General features: G+C 44.8%; 1 protein-coding gene across 1 annotated transcript in view; it reads left to right on the top strand.

Annotated features, from left to right (window-relative positions):
- The window catches only part of mfsd2ab (major facilitator superfamily domain containing 2ab), a 55,009-nt gene that overhangs the window by 20,114 nt on the left and 14,895 nt on the right, over nt 1-20,000 (top strand). Inside the window, exons 4-6 of the mRNA XM_042295084.1 lie at nt 8,740-8,863; nt 8,978-9,056; nt 12,836-13,023. Coding sequence (XP_042151018.1) covers nt 8,740-8,863; nt 8,978-9,056; nt 12,836-13,023 — 391 coding nt within the window. The remainder of the gene's footprint in view (nt 1-8,739; nt 8,864-8,977; nt 9,057-12,835; nt 13,024-20,000) is intronic.

Raw genomic sequence — 20,000 nt, 5'->3', positions numbered from 1 at the left:
CTCTCTCTCCCCTCTCTCTCTCTCTCTCCTCTCTCTCTCTCTCTACCCCTCTCTCTCTCTCTCTACCCCCTTCTCTCTCTCTCTACCCCCTCTCTCTCTCTACCCCTCTCTCTCTCTACCCCTCTCTCTCTCTCTCTCTACCCCTCTCTCTACTCCTCTACCCCTCTCTCTCTCTCTCTACCCCCTCTCTCTCTCTCTCTCTGCTTCTATCAAAACAAGCTAAACAACCTTCCCTTTTATTAAGACGTGTTTGCTAAGCCAACACCTAATAGCTATTTGACTTTTAAATAAACTTCACTCTAACCCTCCCCTCAGTCTGCTATTTTAGCAGAGGGAGGAAGTAATGACCTAGGTAGGTGCCTGTCCTCTGCTTCTGGTTATGCCCAAAGGCTCCAACTCTTTTTCCTTGGGCTTTAGAGTTTTAACTCCCAACACCCAGTTGTAACTGATTCAGCTTATCAACCAGGTCATTTGTTAGAATCGGGTATTTTAGGGTTGGAGAAAAAAAAAACCTACAGGATGGTAGCTTGCAGGCTAAAAGGTTGGGCAGGCCTGGGCTAGGCTATACTGTGGGGTGGGGGCAAAGACTCACCACATGCATACTAGACTATTCTAGTCAGGCTTTGGTAGTTGGCACAGCAACCAGACTTTAAAATGTCCACATCAGATGGGTGTCACTCCATCTGGGAGATGTTAGGTTCGGGGTACCGCCAGGCACTCCCACATTTTGTTTTTGTTTTAGCTGCTTTAAAATTCATTTCATGATCGCAGACAAATTTGGAGCATTTATATTAAAACATTTTTTTAACAGAACAACTGACCCATTTTGTTGACATCTGTGTGAAAGTACATACTATGTTTTTATAATTGTATTTAATAAATCATTCAGGTCATTTGGATGATAAATATACAGCATTTAGTCAATAAACTACAATAAACACACACAGGACCTTTGCTACAATGAACATTGGACTGACACCCAGACAGTTTAGGATCTTCGTTCTGGGACGTGGCAGAGCCAAGTGATCTTTGACGTTGCACCAAGAGTGAACGAAAGGCTGGGCTCCCGACATGACATTATGTAACATTCCTGATGAGTCGGTCACACCTCTCCCTAAATGTAACATTTGCTCTCTGCTCTGAGACTGTGAGTTTTCTGAGATCACACCACCCCCTCCATCTCACGTATCGAGTTTCTGGGGGGGGGTGTACTCTCTCTCTCTCTCCCACTCTGTCTCTCTCTCTCTCTCTCTCTCTCTCTCTCTCTCTCTCTCTCTCTCTCCCCTTCTTCTCTCTCTCTCTCTCTCTCCCACTCAATTCAATTCAATCCAAGGGCTTTATTGGCATGGGAAACGTGTTAACATTGCCAAAGCAAGTGAGGTAGATAATATATAAAGTGAAATAAACAATAAAAATTAACAGTAAACATTACACATACAGAAGTTTCAAAACAATAAAGACATTACAAATGTCATATTATATATATATATATATACAGTGTTTTAACAATGTACAAATGGTTAAAGGACACAAGATAAAATAAATAAGCATAAATATGGGTTGTATTTACAATGGTGTTTGTTCTTCACTGGTTGCCCTTTTCTCGTGGCAACAGGTCACAAATCTTGCTGCTGTGATGGCACACTGTGGAATTTCACCCAGTAGATATGGGAGTTTATCAAAATTGGATTTGTTTTCGAATTCTTTGTGGATCTGTGTAATCTGAGGGAAATATGTCTCTCTAATATGGTCATACATTTGGCAGGAGGTTAGGAAGTGCAGCTCAGTTTCCACCTCATTTTGTGGGCAGTGTGCACATAGCCTGTCTTCTCTTGAGAGCCATGTCTGCCCACGTCGGCCTTTCTCAATAGCAAGGCTATGCTCACTGAGTCTGTACATAGTCAAAGCTTTCCTTAATTTTGGGTCAGTCACAGTGGTCAGGTATTCTGCCGCTGTGTACTCTCTGTGTAGGGCCAAATAGCATTCTAGTTTGCTCTGTTTTTTTTGTTAATTCTTTCCAATGTGTCAAGTAATTATCTTTTTGTTTTCTCATGATTTGGTTGGGTCAAATTGTGCTGCTGTCCTGGGGCTCTGTAGGGTGTGTTTGCTCTCTCTCCCTCTCTCTCTCTTTCTCCCACTCTGTCTCTCTCTCTCTCTCTCTCTTTCTCCCACTCTCTCTCTCTCTCTCCCCTCCCACTCTCTCTCTCTCCCACTCTCTCTCTTTCTCTCCCACTCTCTCTCTTTCTCCCCTCTCTCTCTCTTTCTCCCACTCTCTCTCTCTTTCTCCCACTCTCTCTCTCCCCTCCCACTCTCTCTCTCTCCCTCTCTCTCTCTTCCTCCCTCTCTCTCTCTCTTCCTCCCACTCTCTCTCTCCCTCTCTCTCTTTCTCCCTCTCTCTCTCTCTCTCTCTCCCCTCTCTCTCTCTCTCTCTCTCTCTCTCTCCCCTCCCACTCTCTCTCTCTCTCTCTCTCTCTTCCTCCCACTCTCTCTCTCTCTCTCTCTCTCTCTCTTTCTCCCCACTCTCTCTCTCCCCTCCCTCTCTCTCTCTCTCTCTCTCTCTCTTCCTCCCACTCTCTCTCTCTCTCTCTCTCTCTCTCTTCCTCCCACTCTCTCTCTCTCTCTCTCTCTCTTTCTCCCACTCTCTCTCTCTCTCTTCCTCCCACTCTGTCTCTCTCTCTCTCTCCCCCTCCCACTCTCTCCTCAGTCCTGTACTATACCCATTATGGGGCGGCTGCATCTCAATTGTCCAAAGTGACATCCTCTCTTGGGTATTTCTTCCATGCCCAGGTCAACACTGATCTGAGAACACACTGATAGGTGAAAAGTAGCTCCTATTGCCAAATTCAGCTTCCACCAGCCCGTAGCTTTTCGAAAACAAGGGAGACAAAGCTACTCTTTGATGTGGAATTAGGTCCCAAAATTGGTTTCATTTGTTTTTTATTAGTGCTGATGAAACAAAGGAGACAAGACAAGGAAAAGCTTGTGCACTTTTGATAAACCCCTTTTAGGGCATCTCCACCAACCGGCTGATCCTGAAGTAGCCAACCAAATAACAGCAACCAAATAATCAAGTTCTGAAGGAATGTAATTTTTTATTCTGGAGTGTTCTACTCCACCTTGACAAACTCATGACTGAACTGTTGTCATAAACACTGGGGTAGATCAGGTTTGCACATGATGGCGTCTTGTGGTCCGATATGACATTTCCTGTCCTTGTGCGATAATCTAGTGGCTCACCTGATGATGATGATGATGATGATGTGGCTGGCTTGCACCATATCCTCCTTAGCCAATCAATGAACGGATGTGATGTGGCCACTTCCTGCTGAGGAAACCTGACTCCTTTTCTCCTTGATGCGGGTCCACGCCCGTCTCTTCTGTTGGAGCACGCCGATCAGGCCACAGGAAGTCCGTAACTGGGACAAGGAGTGGCCATATACAACAGACAGAGTTGAGTGACATCTTATTGTTGCTAAGCACCCGTAGAACTGCCTTTGAGTGACAGCTCAATAGTCTGACATGGCTTCCTGTCCTTTTTAATCCTTCTATCAGATCATGTGATAATGAAGGAGATGAGCTTCTTGTTAGACTATTGAAATGCACCCATTCTCACAAGGCCAATCTCACCAAAGTTATCTTTACTTTCAGGAGAGGAAATAAAAGAGTTTATTTTTTGAATGTGTCACAGCTATCAAGGCCTATTTTTATTTTTTATTTAATTTTTTTTTTTTGCCTACACAAAGATATTAGTGTTCTCTTGACTACTTGGGCCTTTTGACTCTCCAGTCATCACTTGGCCTTAGCCTGTTATTACAGACTCCCAAGTGAAATGTGGAAGTAGCTGTTTATTTAATAAGAGGCTGAATGCTGTTTACTCAGTCATTTGACAGCTACTTCATGAGATAACCACAGTGTCTGTGAAGAGGACACAGTCATTATGTGACAATGTAGGATGCTTGATTTACTGTTGTTTCTCTCTCTGTCTCTGTCTCTCCCTCTGTCTCTCTCCTCTCTCTCTCTCTCTCTCTGTCTCTCTGTCTCTCTTTCTCCCACTCTCTCTCCCTCTCTCTCTGTCTCTCTCTCTCTCTCTCTCTCTCTCTCTCTCTCTCTCTCTCTCCCTCCTCTCTCTCTCTCCTCCCTCTCTCTCTCTTCCTCCCACTCTCTCTTTCTCCCACTCTCTCTCTTTCTCCCCTCTCTCTCTCTCTCTTTCTCCCCTCTCTCTCTCTCTTTCTCCCACTCTCTCTCTCTCTTTCTCCCACTCTCTCTCTCTCTCTCTCTCTCTCTCCCCCTCCCCTCTCTCTCTCTCCCTCTCTCTCTCTTCCTCCCACTCTGTCTCTCTCTCTCTCTCTCTCTCCCCTCCCACTCTCTCCTCAGTCCTGTACTGTACCCATTATGGGGCGGCTGCATCTCAATTGTCCAAAGTGACATCCTCTCTTGGGTATTTCTTCCATGCCCAGGTCAACACTGATCTGAGAACACACTGATAAGTGAAAAGTAGCTCCTATTGCCAAATTCAGCTTCCACCAGCCCGTAGCTTTTTCGAAAACAAGGGAGACAAAGCTACTCTTTGATGTGGAATTAGGTCCCAAAATTGGTTTCATTTGTTTTTTATTAGTGCTGATGAAACAAAGGAGACAAGACAAGGAAAAGCTTGTGCACTTTTGATAAACCCCTTTTAGGGCATCTCCACCAACCGGCTGATCCTGAAGTAGCCAACCAAATAACAGCAACCAAATAATCAAGTTCTGAAGGAATGTAATTTTTTATTCTGGAGTGTTCTACTCCACCTTGACAAACTCATGACTGAACTGTTGTCATAAACACTGGGGTAGATCAGGTTTGCACATGATGGCGTCTTGTGGTCCGATATGACATTTCCTGTCCTTGTGCGATAATCTAGTGGCTCACTTGATGATGATGATGATGATGATGATGATGTGGCTGGCTTGCACCATATCCTCCTTAGCCAATCAATGAACGGATGTGATGTGGCCACTTCCTGCTGAGTAAACCTGACTCCTTTTCTCCTTGATGCGGGTCCACGCCCGTCTCTTCTGTTGGAGCACGCCGATCAGGCCACAGGAAGTCCGTAACTGGGACAAGGAGTGGCCATATACAACAGACAGAGTTGAGTGACATCTTATTGTTGCTAAGCACCCGTAGAACTGCCTTTGAGTGACAGCTCAATAGTCTGACATGGCTTCCTGTTCTTTTTAATCCTTCTATCAGATCATGTGATAATGAAGGAGATGAGCTTCTTGTTAGACTATTGAAATGCACCCATTCTCACAAGGCCAATCTCACCAAAGTTATCTTTACTTTCAGGGAGAAGAAATAAAAGAGTTTATTTTTTGAATGTGTCACAGCTATCAAGGCCTATTTTTATTTTTTATTTAATTTTTTTTTTTTGCCTACACAAAGATATTAGTGTTCTCTTGACTACTTGGGCCTTTTGACTCTCCAGTCATCACTTGGCCTTAGCCTGTTATTACAGACTCCCAAGTGAAATGTGGAAGTAGCTGTTTATTTAATAAGAGGCTGAATGCTGTTTACTCAGTCATTTGACAGCTACTTCATGAGATAACCACAGTGTCTGTGAAGAGGACACAGTCATTATGTGACAATGTAGGATGCTTGATTTACTGTTGTTTCTCTCTCTGTCTCTGTCTCTCCCTCTGTCTCTCCCTCTCTCTCTCTCTCTCTCTGTCTCTCTGTCTCTCTTTCTCCCACTCTCTCTCCCTCTCTCTCTGTCTCTGTCTCTGTCTCTCTCTCTCTCTCTCTCTCTCTCTCTCTCTCTCTCTCTCTCTCCCCTCCCTCTCTCTCTCTCTCCCTCTCTCTCTCTTCCTCCCACTCTCTCTTTCTCCCACTCTCTCTCTTTCTCCCACTCTCTCTCTCTCTCTTTCTCCCACTCTCTCTCTCTCTCTTTCTCCCACTCTCTCTCTCTCTTTCTCCCACTCTCTCTCTCTCTCTCTCTCTCTCCCCTCCCCCTCCCTCTCTCTCTCTCTCTCTCTCTCTCTTCCTCCCACTCTGTCTCTCTCTCTCTCTCTTTCCCCTCCCACTCTCTCCTCAGTCCTGTACTGTACCCATTATGGGGCGGCTGCATCTCAATTGTCCAAAGTGACATCCTCTCTTGGGTATTTCTTCCATGCCCAGGTCAACACTGATCTGAGAACACACTGATAAGTGAAAAGTAGCTCCTATTGCCAAATTCAGCTTCCACCAGCCCGTAGCTTTTTCGAAAACAAGGGAGACAAAGCTACTCTTTGATGTGGAATTAGGTCCCAAAATTGGTTTCATTTGTTTTTTATTAGTGCTGATGAAACAAAGGAGACAAGACAAGGAAAAGCTTGTGCACTTTTGATAAACCCCTTTTAGGGCATCTCCACCAACCGGCTGATCCTGAAGTAGCCAACCAAATAACAGCAACCAAATAATCAAGTTCTGAAGGAATGTCATTTTTTATTCTGGAGTGTTCTACTCCACCTTGACAAACTCATGACTGAACTGTTGTCATAAACACTGGGGTAGATCAGGTTTGCACATGATGGCGTCTTGTGGTCCGATATGACATTTCCTGTCCTTGTGCGATAATCTAGTGGCTCACCTGATGATGATGATGATGATGATGTGGCTGGCTTGCACCATATCCTCCTTAGCCAATCAATGAACGGATGTGATGTGGCCACTTCCTGCTGAGGAAACCTGACTCCTTTTCTCCTTGATGCGGGTCCACGCCCGTCTCTTCTGTTGGAGCACGCCGATCAGGCCACAGGAAGTCCGTAACTGGGACAAGGAGTGGCCATATACAACAGACAGAGTTGAGTGACATCTTATTGTTGCTAAGTTGCTAAGAATATTGCTTAGAATTGTTGCTAAGAATATATAAAGTGAAAAACAACATAAATTAACAGTAAACATTACACATACAGAAGTTTCAAAACAGTAAAGACATTACAAATGTCATATTATATATATATACAGTGTTTTTACAATGTACAAATGGTTAAAGGACACAAGATAAAATAAATAAGCATAAATATGGGTTGTATTTACAATGGTGTTTGTTCTTCACTGGTTGCCCTTTTCTCGTGGCAACAGGTCACACATCTTGCTGCTGTGATGGCACACTGTGGAATTTCACCCAGTAGATATGGGAGTTTTTCAAAATTGGATTGGTTTTCGAATTCTTTGTGGATCTGTGTAATCTGAGGGAAATATGTCTCTCTAATATGGTCATACATTGGGCAGGAGGTTAGGAAGTGCAGCTCAGTTTCCACCTCATTTTGTGGGCAGTGAGCACATAGCCTGTCTTCTCTTGAGAGCCATGTCTGCCTACGGCGGCCTTTCTCAATAGCAAGGCTATGCTCACTGAGTCTGTACATAGTCAAAGCTTTCCTTAATTTTGGGTCAGTCACAGTGGTCAGGTATTCTGCCGCTGTGTACTCTCTGTGTAGGGCCAAATAGCATTCTAGTTTGCTCTGTTTTTTTGTTAATTCTTTCCAATGTGTTAAGTAATTATCTTTTTGTTTTCTCATGATTTGGTTGTGTCTAATTGTGCTGTTGTCCTGGGGCTCTGTAGTGTGTGTTTGTGTTTGTGAACAGAGCCCCAGGACCAGCTTGCTTAGGGGACTCTTCTCCAGGTTCATCTCTCTGTAGGTGATGGCTTTGTTATGGAAGGTTTGGGAATCACTTCCTTTTAGGTGGTTGTAGAATTTAACGGCTCTTTTCTGGATTTTGATAATTAGTGGGTATCGGCCTAATTCTGCTCTGCATGCATTATTTGGTGTTCTACGTTGTACACGGAGGATATTTTTGCAGAATTCATTGTTTTCATTGAGGAAATGTACGAGTCTGTTGTTAATAATAATGCAGAGGATTTTCCCAAGGTTACTGTTGACACATATTCCACGGTAGTTATTGGGGTCAAATTTGTCTCCACTTTTGTGGATTGGGGTGATCAGTCCTTGGTTCCAAATATTGGGGAAGATGCCAGAGCTAAGTATGATGTTAAAGAGTTTTAGTATAGCCAATTGGAATTTGTTGTCTGTATATTTGATCATTTCATTGAGGATACCATCAACACCACAGGCCTTTTTGGGTTGGAGGGTTTTTATTTTGTCCTGTAACTCTTTCAATGTAATTGGAGAATCCAGTGGGTTCTGGTAGTCTTTAATAGTTGATTCTAAGATCTGTATTTGATCATGTATATGTTTTTGCTCTTTATTCTTTGTTATAGAGCCAAAAATATTGGAGAAGTGGTTTACCCATACATCTCCATTTTGGATAGATAATTCTTCGTGTTGTTATTTGTTTAGTGTTTTCCAATTTTCCCAGAAGTGGTTAGACTCTATGGATTCTTCAATTAAATTGAGCTGATTTCTGACGTGCTATTCCTTCTTTTTCCGTAGTGTATTTCTGTATTGTTTTAGTGATTCACCATAGTGAAGGCGTAGACTCAGGTTTTCCGGGTCTCTATGTTTTTGGTTGGACAGGTTTCTCAATTTCTTTCTTAGAATTTTGCATTCTTCATCAAACCATTGAGGTGTGATAGGGGTGTCAGTGGGCTGACTGTGAACGCTCTGAGAGACTCTGGGTTGAGGTCAGTGATAAAGTAGTCTACAGTACTACTGCCAAGAGGTGAGCTATAGGTGTACCTACCATAGGAGTCCCCTCGAAGCCTACCGTTGACTATGTACATACCCAGCGTGCGACACTCTCTCTCTGTCTCTCTCGGTTTAGGATCCTGTTCTCCACTCCTCTAGCTGTGGTCAGTTACTTCCTCATCTGGTATGTTCCTGTGTTTGAGGATGGGAGGGTCATCTGGTACCTGGTCTTCTACTGCCTCTTCCAGACCCTTCAGACGGTGAGTTAAAGGAATCCTACACGTCCACATGTATAAAGAAACACGAACCCGGTACAATCCAATCATTTCAATCTCTCTCTCTCTCTCTCTCTCTCTCTCTCTCTCTCTCTCCAGTGTTTCCATGTGCCCTACTCGGCTCTCACCATGTTCATCAGTGAAGATCAGAAGGAGAGGGACTCTGCCACTGCTTACAGTAAGTCTTATGCCTGGACTCTTACCTACACTACCCGTCGTCACTACCCTGAAATACCCTACACTACCCTACACTACCCTGAACTACCCTACACTACCCTGAACTACCCTACACTACCCTACACTACCCTGAACTGCCCTACACTACCCTGAACTACCCTACACTAGCCTACACTACCCTACACTACCCTACACTACCCTGCACTACCCTACACTACCCTGCACTACCCTACACTACCCTACCCTGAACTACCCTACATTACCCTACACTACCCTACCCTGAACTACCCTACACTACCCAGCACTACCCTACACTACCTTACACTACCCTGCACTACCCTACACTACCCCCACACTACACTACCCTACACTACCCTGCACTACCCTGCACTACCCTACACTACCCTACACTACCCTGCACTAACCTACACTACCCTACACAACCCTGCACTACACTACACTACCCTACACTACCCTGAACTACCCTACACTACCCTGAACTACCCTACACTACCCTGCACTACCCTACACTACCCTGACCTACCCTACACTACCCTGCACTACCCTGAACTACCCTACACCACCCTACACTACCCTGCACTACCCTACACTACCCTGCACTACCCTACACTACCCTGAACTACCCTACAATACCCTGCACTACCCTGCACTACCCTGCACTACCCTACACTACCCTACACTACACTACCCTACACTACCCGTCGGCACTACCCTACACTACCCTGCACTACCCTGCACTACCCTACACTACCCTACACTACCCTGCACTACCCTGAACTACACTACTCTACACTACCCTGCACTACCCTACACTACCCTATACTACCCTATACTACCCTGCCCTACCCTGCACTACCCTGCACTACCCTACACTACCCTGAACTACCCTACACTACCCTACACTACCCTGCACTACCCTACCCTACACTACCCGTCGTCACTACCCTACACTACCCTGCACTACCCTACACTACCCTGCACTACCCGTCGTCACTACCCTACACTACCCTGCACTACCCTACACTACCCTGCACTACCCTACACTACCCTACACTACCCTACACTACCCGTCGTCACTACCCTACACTACCCTACACTAAACTACCCTACACTACACTACCCTACACTACCCTACACTACACTACCCTGCACTACCCTACACTACCCTACACTACCCTGCACTACCCTACCCTACACTACCCTACACAAAACTACCCTACACTACCCTACACTACCCTACACTACACTACACTACCCTACACTACACTACCCTAAACTACCCTACACCTCACTACCCTGTACTAACCTACACTACCCTACACTACACTACCCTACACTACCCTACACTACCCTACCCTACCCTACACTATACTACCCTACACTACCCTACACTACACTACCCTACCCTGTACTACCCTACACTACCCTGCACTACCCTACACTACACTACACTACCCTACACTACACTACCCTACACTACCCTACACTACACTACCCTGCACTACACTACCCTACACTACCCTACACTACCCTACCCTGTACTACCCTACACTACCCTGCACTACCCTACACTACCCTACCCTGTACTACCCTACACTACCCTGTACTACCCTACACTACCCTGCACTACCCTACACTACACTGCACTACCCTACACTACCCTGCACTACCCTACACTACCCTGCACTACCCTGCACTACCCTACACTACACTGCACTACCCTACACTACCCTACACTACCCTACACTACCCTACCCTGTACTACCCTACACTACCCTGCACTACCCTACACTACCCTACACTACCCTACACTACCCTGCACTACCCTACACTACCCTATACTAAACTACCCTACACTATCCTACACTACCCTACACTACACTAACCTACACTACCCTGCACTACACTACCCTACCCTACACTACGCTACACTACCCTACCATTCACTACCCTACACTACCCTACACTACACTACACTACCCTACACTACCCTACACTACCCTACACTACACTACCCTACACTACACTACCCTACACTGCACCCTGCACTACCCTACACTACCCTACACTACACTACCCTACACTACCCTACACTACACTACCCTACCCTACACTACCCTACACTACACTACCCTACACTACCCTACACGACCCTACCCTACACTACCCTACCCTGTACTACCCTACACTACCCTACCCTGTACTACCCTACACTACCCTGCACTACCCTACACTACACTATACTACACTCTCCTACCCTACACTACACTACCCTACACTACCCTACACTACCCTACCCTGTACTACCCTACACTACCCTGCACTACCCTACACTACACTACACTACACTACCCTACACTACCCTACACTACCCTACCCTGTACTACCCTACACTACCCTACACTACACTACACTACACTACCATACCCTACACTACACTACCCTGCACTACCCTACACTACACTACCCTACACTACCCTACACTACACTACCCTACACTACCCTGCACTACCCTACACTACCCTACACTACTCTACCCTACACTACCCTACACTACACTACCCTACCCTACACTACCCTACACTACACTACCCTACACTACCCCCTACCCTACCCTACACTACCCTACCCTGTACTACCCTACACTACCCTACCCTGTACTACCCTACACTACCCTGCACTACCCTACACTACACTATACTACACTCTCCTACCCTACACTACACTACCCTACACTACCCTACCCTGTACTACCCTATACTACCCTGCACTACCCTACACTACACTACACTACCCTACACTACCCTACACTACCCTACCCTGTACTACCCTACACTACCCTGCACTACCCTACACTACACTACACTACACTACCATACCCTACACTACCCTACCCTGTACTACCCTATACTACCCTGTACTACCCTACACTACCCTACACTACCCTACACTACACTGAACTACCCTGCACTACCCTGCACTATCCTACACTACCCTACACTACCCTGCACTACCCTACACTACCCTACACTACCCTACCCTGTACTACCCTACACTACCCTGCACTACCCTACACTACCCTACCCTGTACTACCCTACCCTACACTACCCTACACTGCACTACCCTACACTACCCTGCACTACCCTACACTACCCTACACTACACTGCACTACCCTACACTACACTGCACTGCCCTACCCTACCCTACCCTACCCTACCCTACACTACCCTACACTACCCTACCCTGTACACCCTACCCTACACTACCCTGCACTACCCTACACTACCCTACACTACACTGCACTACCCTACACTACACTGCACTGCCCTACCCTACCCTACCCTACCTACCCTACCCTACCCTACCCTACCCTACCCTACCCTACCCTACCCTACCCTACGCCCCAACCCGGACGACGCTGGGCCAAATGTGTGCCACCCAATCACAGTCAGATGTGATGCAGCCACAGTCACCTCAATCAATAATATATAAATACATACTAATCATTGTATATTAATATAAGCCATTTTAGCAGACAGTTTTATCCAAAGCTAATAAGTCATGCGTGGGTATGTTTTACTTATGGGTGGTACCGGGATTCGAACCCACTATCCTGGGGTTACAAACGCTGTGCTCTATCAACTGAGCTACAGAGGACCAACAAGAGGATCATTGGTTGTTTGGTCTTTTTCAGACTGAATGGAAAGATGATCATTGGTTGGTTTGTCTCATCTGTATGCTTCTCTCGTCCAATCAGGAATGACGGTAGAGGTTCTGGGTACTGTGATTGGCACAGCCGTCCAGGGTCAGATTGTGGGCATGTCCAACGCCCCCTGTATCCCGACGCCCGGTGATAATGTCACGGCCGACGGGTTAAACTCCTCCCTGCTGCTGGAACAGGAAGTCAACGCCACGATCACCACTGTCATCACCCTGGACCAAACGGTACACACACACACACACACACACACACCGTATCCTATCAAATCTAACTTTATTTATACAGCACATTTCAGACATGGAATGCAACATAATGTGCTTTACAGGGAAAAAACTAATGAAATGCAATGAAAATAAGATTAAATATTCACTACTCAACAAACATTTAAATATGACCACAGTTTCAGCCCTCGTCAGGTTCTCTGGTAGGCTATTCCAGAGGCTGGGGGCATAGTAACTGAAGGCTGTCTCTCCAGGCCTCTTGGTCTCCTCAGGTTCTCTGGTAGGCTATTCCAGAGGCTGGGGGCATAGTAACTGAAGGCTGTCTCTCCAGGCCTCTTGGTCCCTAGGCTTTGAGGTAGTTTAAATTCATTCTAAAACTAACAGGCAGCCGGTACAGAGACCTTAAAACCAGTGTAATGTTTGTTCTCTGTCTGGTCTTGGTCAGTACCTGTACTGCAGCATTCTGTATGTTTTACAGTACAGAGACCTTAAAACCAGTGTAACGTGTTCTCTCTGTCTGGTCTTGGTCAGTACCTGTACTGCAGCATTCTGTATGTTTTACAGTACAGAGACCTTAAAACCAGTGTAACGTGTTCTCTCTGTCAGGTCTTGGTCAGTACCCTGCAGCATTCTGTATGTTTTAGAGACCTTAAAAGTACAGAGACCTTAAACCTTAAAAGTGTAATGTGTTTCTCTGTCTGTCTGGTCTTGGTCATGTTTTACAGTACAGAGACCTTAAAACCAGTGTAATGTGTTCTCTGTATCCTGCAGCATTCTGTATGTTTTACAGTACAGAGACCTTAAAACCAGTGTAATGTGTTCTCTCTGTCTGGTCTTGGTCAGTACCCTGCAGCATTCTGTATGTTTTACAGTACAGAGACCTTAAAACCAGTGTAATGTGTTCTCTCTGTCTGGTCTTGGTCAGTACCTGTACTGCAGCATTCTGTATGTTTTACAGTACAGAGACCTTAAAACCAGTGTAATGTGTTCTCTCTGTCTGGTCTTGGTCAGTACCTGTACTGCAGCATTCTGTATGTTTTACAGTACAGAGACCTTAAAACCAGTGTAATGTGTTCTCTCTGTCTGGTCTTGGTCAGTACCTGTACTGCAGCATTCTGTATGTTTTACAGTACAGAGACCTTATGTTTTACAGTACAGAGACCTTAAAACCAAAACCAGTGTAATGTGTTCTCTGTCTGGTCTTGGTCAGTACCTGTGCTGCAGCATTCTGTATGTTTTACAGTACAGAGACCTTAAAACCAGTGTAATGTGTTCTCTGTCTGGTCTTGGTCAGTACCTGTGCTGCAGCATTCTGTATGTTTTACAGTTAAAACCAGTGTAATGGTCTTTCATTTGTATGTTTTACAGTAGACCAGACAGAAACCAGTGTCAAGCCTGCTTGTCTAAAAGTCTGAGTCTTGGTCTATCAGCCTGAGAGTGTAATAACCATCAGGTATACCAGAGATAAAAAGTAGTCTTTAACACAGCATTCTGTATGTTTTACATGTGACTAATATGTTGCTGTTCTCTGTGTGTACTGTCCTATAGTCTACTGACCTAAAACCTATTGGTGTATCTCTGTTTACTGTAGTCTACTGACCTCCTATTCTGTCTGTGTTTACTGTTCCATAGTCTACTGACCTCCTATTGGCTGTTCTCTGTGTTTACTGTCCTATAGTCTACTGACCTCCTATTGGCTGTTCTCTGTGTTACTGTCCTATAGTCTACTGACCTCCTATTGGCTGTTCTCTCTGTTTACTGTCCTTAGTCACTGACCTCCTATTGGCTGGTATCTCTGTTTACTGTCCTATAGTCTACTGACCTCCATTGGCTGGTATCTCTGTTTACTGGTCCTTAGTCTAGTACCCTCAGCATTGGCTGTTCTCTGTTTTACTGTCCTATAGTCTACTGAAAACCAGTGGCTGTTCTCTCTGTCTTACTGTCCTATAGTCTACTGACCTCCATTGGCTGTATCTCTTTTACTGTCCATAGTCTAAAACCTGTATTGGCTGGTATCTCTGTTTACTGTCTTAGTCTACTGACCTCCATTGGCTGTATCTCTTTTACTGTCCATAGTCTAAAACCTCCTATTGGCTGTTCTCTCTGTACTGTCCTATAGTCTACTGACCTCCTATTGGCAGCATTCTGTTTACTGTCCTATACTGTCTATAGTCTACCTAACTGACCTCCTATTGGCTGGTATCTCTGTTTACTGTCCTATAGTCTACTGACCTCCTATTGGCTGTTCTCTGTGTGTACTGTCCTATAGTCTACTGACCTCCTATTGGCTGGTATCTCTGTTTACTGTCCTATAGTCTACTGACCTCCTATTGGCATTCTGTCTGTTTACTGTCCTATAGTCTACTGACCTCCTATTGGCTGGTATCTCTGTTTACTGTCTATAGTCTACTGACCTCCATTGGCTGTCTCTGTTTACTGTCCTATAGTCTACTGACCTCCTATTGGCTGGTATCTCTGTTTACTGTCTATAGTCTACTGACCTCCTATTGGCTGGTATCTCTGTTTACTGTCCTATAGTCTACTGACCTCCTATTGGCTGTATCTCTGTTTACTGTCCTATAGTCTACTGACCTCCTATTGGCTGGTATCTCTGTTTACTGTCCTATAGTCTACTGACCTCCTATTGGCTGGTATCTCTGTTTACTGTCCTGTTTACTGTTTTATAGTCTACTGTACCTCCTATTGGCTGGTATCTCTGTTTACTGTTCTACAGTCTACTGACCTCCTATTGGCTGGTTCTCTGTTTACTGTCCTATAGTCCTGACCTCCTATTGGCTGTATCTCTGTTTACTGTCCTATAGTCTACTGACCTCCTGTTGGCTGTTCTCTGTGTGTACTGTCCTATAGTCTACTGACCTCATTCTTGGCTTTCTCTGTTTACTGTAAATAGTCTACTGACCTCCTATTGGCTGTTCTCTCTGTTTACTGTCCTATAGTCTACTGACCTCCTATTGGCTGTTCTCTGTGTTTACTGTCCTATAGTCTACTGACCTCCTATTGGCTGTTCTCTCTGTTTACTGTCCTATAGTCTACTGACCTCCTATTGGCTGTTCTCTGTGTTTACTGTCCTATATTCTACTGACCTCCTATTGGCTGGTATCTCTGTTTACTGTCCTATAGTCTACTGACCTCCTATTGGCTGTTTTATCTCTGTTTACTGTCCTATAGTCTACTGACCTCCTATTGGCTGTTCTCTGTGTTTACTGTCCTATAGTCTACTGACCTCCTATTGGCTGTTCTCTGTGTTTACTGTCCTATAGTCTACTGACCTCCTATTGGGTGGTATCTCTGTTTACTGTCCTATAGTCTACTGACCTCCATTGGCTGGTATCTCTGTTTACTGTCCTATAGTCTACTGACCTCCTATTGGCTGTTCTCTCTGTTTACTGTCCTATAGTCTACTGACCTCCATTGGCTGTATCTCTGTTTACTGTCCTATAGTCTACTGACCTAAAACCATTGGCTGTTCTCTGTGTTTACTGTCCTATAGTCTACTGACCTCCTATTGGCAGCATTCTCTATGTTTTACTGTCCTATAGTCTACTGAAATTGGCTGTGTAATCTCTGTTTACTGTCCTATAGTCTACTGACCTCCTATTGGCTGTATCTCAGTTTACTGTCCTTTAGTCTACTGACCTCCTAAAAAATCTGGCTGTTCTCTGTGTGTACTGTCCTATAGTCTACTGACCTCCTATTGGCTGGTATCTCTGTTTACTGTCCTATAGTCTACTGACCTCCTATTGGCTGTTCTCTCTGTTTACTGTCCTATAGTCTACTGACCTCCTATTGGCTGGTATCTCTGTTTACTGTCCTATAGTCTACTGACCTCCTATTGGCTGTTCTCTGTTTACTGTCCTATAGTCTACTGACCTCCTATTGGCTGGTATCTCTGTTTACTGTCCTATAGTCTACTGACCTCCTATTGGCTGGTATCTCTGTTTACTGTCCTATAGTCTACTGACCTCCTATTGGCTGGTATCTCTGTTTACTGTCCTATAGTCTACTGACCTCCTATTGGCTGGTATCTCTGTTTACTGTCCTATAGTCTACTGACCTCCTAAAATTGGCTGGTATCTCTGTTTACTGTCCTATAGTCTACTGACCTCCTATTGGCTGGTATCTCTGTTTACTGTTCTACAGTCTACTGACCTCCTACGTGTTCTCTGTTGGTCTGTATCCTGTTTACTGCTATAGTCTACTGACCTCCTATTGGCTGTGTATCTCTGTTTACTGTCCTATAGTCTACTGACCTCCTATTGGCTGTATCTCTGTTTACTGTCCTATAGTCTACTGGTCCTATTGGCTGTTCTGTGCTGCAGCATTGTGTACTGTCCTATAGTCTACTGACCTCCTATTGGCTGGTATCTCTGTTTACTGTCCTATAGTCTACTGACCTCCTATTGGCTATTCTCTCTGTTTACTGTCCTATAGTCTACTGACCTCCTATTGGCTGTTCTCTGTGTTTACTGTCCTATAGTCTACTGACCTCCTATTGGCTGTTCTCTCTGTTTACTGTCCTATAGTCTACTGACCTCCTATTGGCTGTTCTCTGTGTTTACTGTCCTATATTCTACTGACCTCCTATTGGCTGGTATCTCTGTTTACTGTCCTATAGTCTACTGACCTCCTATTGGCTGGTATCTCTGTTTACTGTCCTATAGTCTACTGACCTCCTATTGGCTGTTCTCTGTGTTTACTGTCCTATAGTCTACTGACCTCCTATTGGCTGTTCTCTGTGTTTACTGTCCTATAGTCTACTGACCTCCTATTGGCTGGTATCTCTGTTTACTGTCCTATAGTCTACTGACCTCCTATTGGCTGGTATCTCTGTTTACTGTCCTATAGTCTACTGACCTCCTATTGGCTGGTATCTCTGTTTACTGTCCTATAGTCTACTGACCTCCTATTGGCTGGTATCTCTGTTTACTGTCCTATAGTCTACTGACCTCCTATTGGCTGTTCTCTGTGTGTACTGTCCTATAGTCTACTGACCTCCTATTGGCTGGTATCTCTGTTTACTGTCCTATAGTCTACTGACCTCCTATTGGCTGGTATCTCTGTTTACTGTCCTATAGTCTACTGACCTCCTATTGGCTGGTATCTCTGTTTACTGTCCTATAGTCTACTGACCTCCTATTGGGTGGTATCTCTGTTTACTGTCCTATAGTCTACTGACCTCCTATTGGCTGTTCTCTGTGTTTACTGTCCTATAGTCTACTGACCTCCTATTGGGTGGTATCTCTGTTTACTGTCCTATAGTCTACTGACCTCCTATTGGCTGGTATCTCTGTTTACTGTCCTATAGTCTACTGACCTCCTATTGGCTGTTCTCTCTGTTTACTGTCCTATAGTCTACTGACCTCCTATTGGCTGGTATCTCTGTTTACTGTCCTATAGTCTACTGACCTCCTATTGGCTGTTCTCTCTGTTTACTGTCCTATAGTCTACTGACCTCCTATTGGCTGGTATCTCTGTTTACTGTCCTATAGTCTACTGACCTCCTATTGGCTGTATCTCTGTTTACTGTCCTATAGTCTACTGACCTCCTATTGGCTGTATCTCTGTTTACTGTCCTATAGTCTACTGACCTCCTATTGGCTGGTATCTCTGTTTACTGTCCTATAGTCTACTGACCTCCTATTGGCTGGTATCTCTGTTTACTGTCCTATAGTCTACTGACCTCCTATTGGCTGTATCTCTGTTTACTGTCCTATAGTCTACTGACCTCCTATTGGCTGTATCTCTGTGTTTACTGTCCTATAGTCTACTGACCTCCTATTGGCTGGTATCTCTGTTTACTGTCCTATAGTCTACTGACCTCCTATTGGCTGGTATCTCTGTTTACTGTCCTATAGTCTACTGACCTCCTATTGGCTGTATCTCTGTTTACTGTCTGTTTACTGTCCTATTAGTGTTTACTGACCTATAGTCTACTGACCTCCTATTGGCTGTATCTCTGTTTACTGTCCTATAGTCTACTGACCTCCTATTGGCTGTCTCTCTGTTTACTGTCCTATAGTCTACTGACCTCCTATTGGCTGTTCTCTCTGTTTACTGTCCTATAGTCTACTGACCTCCTATTGGCTGGTATCTCTGTTTACTGTCCTATAGTCTACTGACCTCCTATTGGCTGGTATCTCTGTTTACTGTCCTATAGTCTACTGACCTCCTATTGGCTGTTCTCTGTGTTTACTGTCCTATAGTCTACTGACCTCCTATTGGGTGGTATCTCTGTTTACTGTCCTATAGTCTACTGACCTCCTATTGGCTGGTATCTCTGTTTACTGTCCTATAGTCTACTGACCTCCTATTGGCTGTTCTCTGTTTACTGTCCTATAGTCTACTGACCTCCTATTGGCTGTTCTCTGTGTTTACTGTCCTATAGTCTACTGACCTCCTATTGGCTGTATCTCTGTTTACTGTCCTATAGTCTACTGACCTCCTATTGGCTGTTCTCTGTGTGTACTGTCCTATAGTCTACTGACCTCCTATTGGCTGTTCTCTCTGTTTACTGTCCTATAGTCTACTGACCTCCTATTGGCTGGTATCTCTGTTTACTGTCCTATAGTCTACTGACCTCCTATTGGCTGGTATCTCTGTTTACTGTCCTATAGTCTACTGACCTCCTATTGGCTGTTCTCTGTGTGTACTGTCCTATAGTCTACTGACCTCCTATTGGCTGTTCTCTGTTTACTGTCCTATAGTCTACTGACCTCCTATTGGGCTGGTATCTCTGTTTACTGTCCTATAGTCTACTGACCTCTACTGTTCTCTGTGTTTACTGTCCTATAGTCTCCTGTGTTTACTGTCCTATAGTCTACTGACCTCCTATTGGTGGTATCTCTGTTTACTGTCCTATAGTCTACTGACCTCCTATTGGCTGGTATCTCTGTTTACTGTCCTATAGTCTACTGACCTCCTATTGGCTGTTCTCTCTGTTTACTGTCCTATAGTCTACT

The sequence above is a fragment of the Oncorhynchus tshawytscha genome, linkage group LG13 (assembly GCF_018296145.1).
Source record: "Oncorhynchus tshawytscha isolate Ot180627B linkage group LG13, Otsh_v2.0, whole genome shotgun sequence".
Lineage (NCBI taxonomy): Eukaryota > Metazoa > Chordata > Actinopteri > Salmoniformes > Salmonidae > Oncorhynchus > Oncorhynchus tshawytscha.
This window is presented reverse-complemented; position numbering and strand designations above follow the sequence as displayed.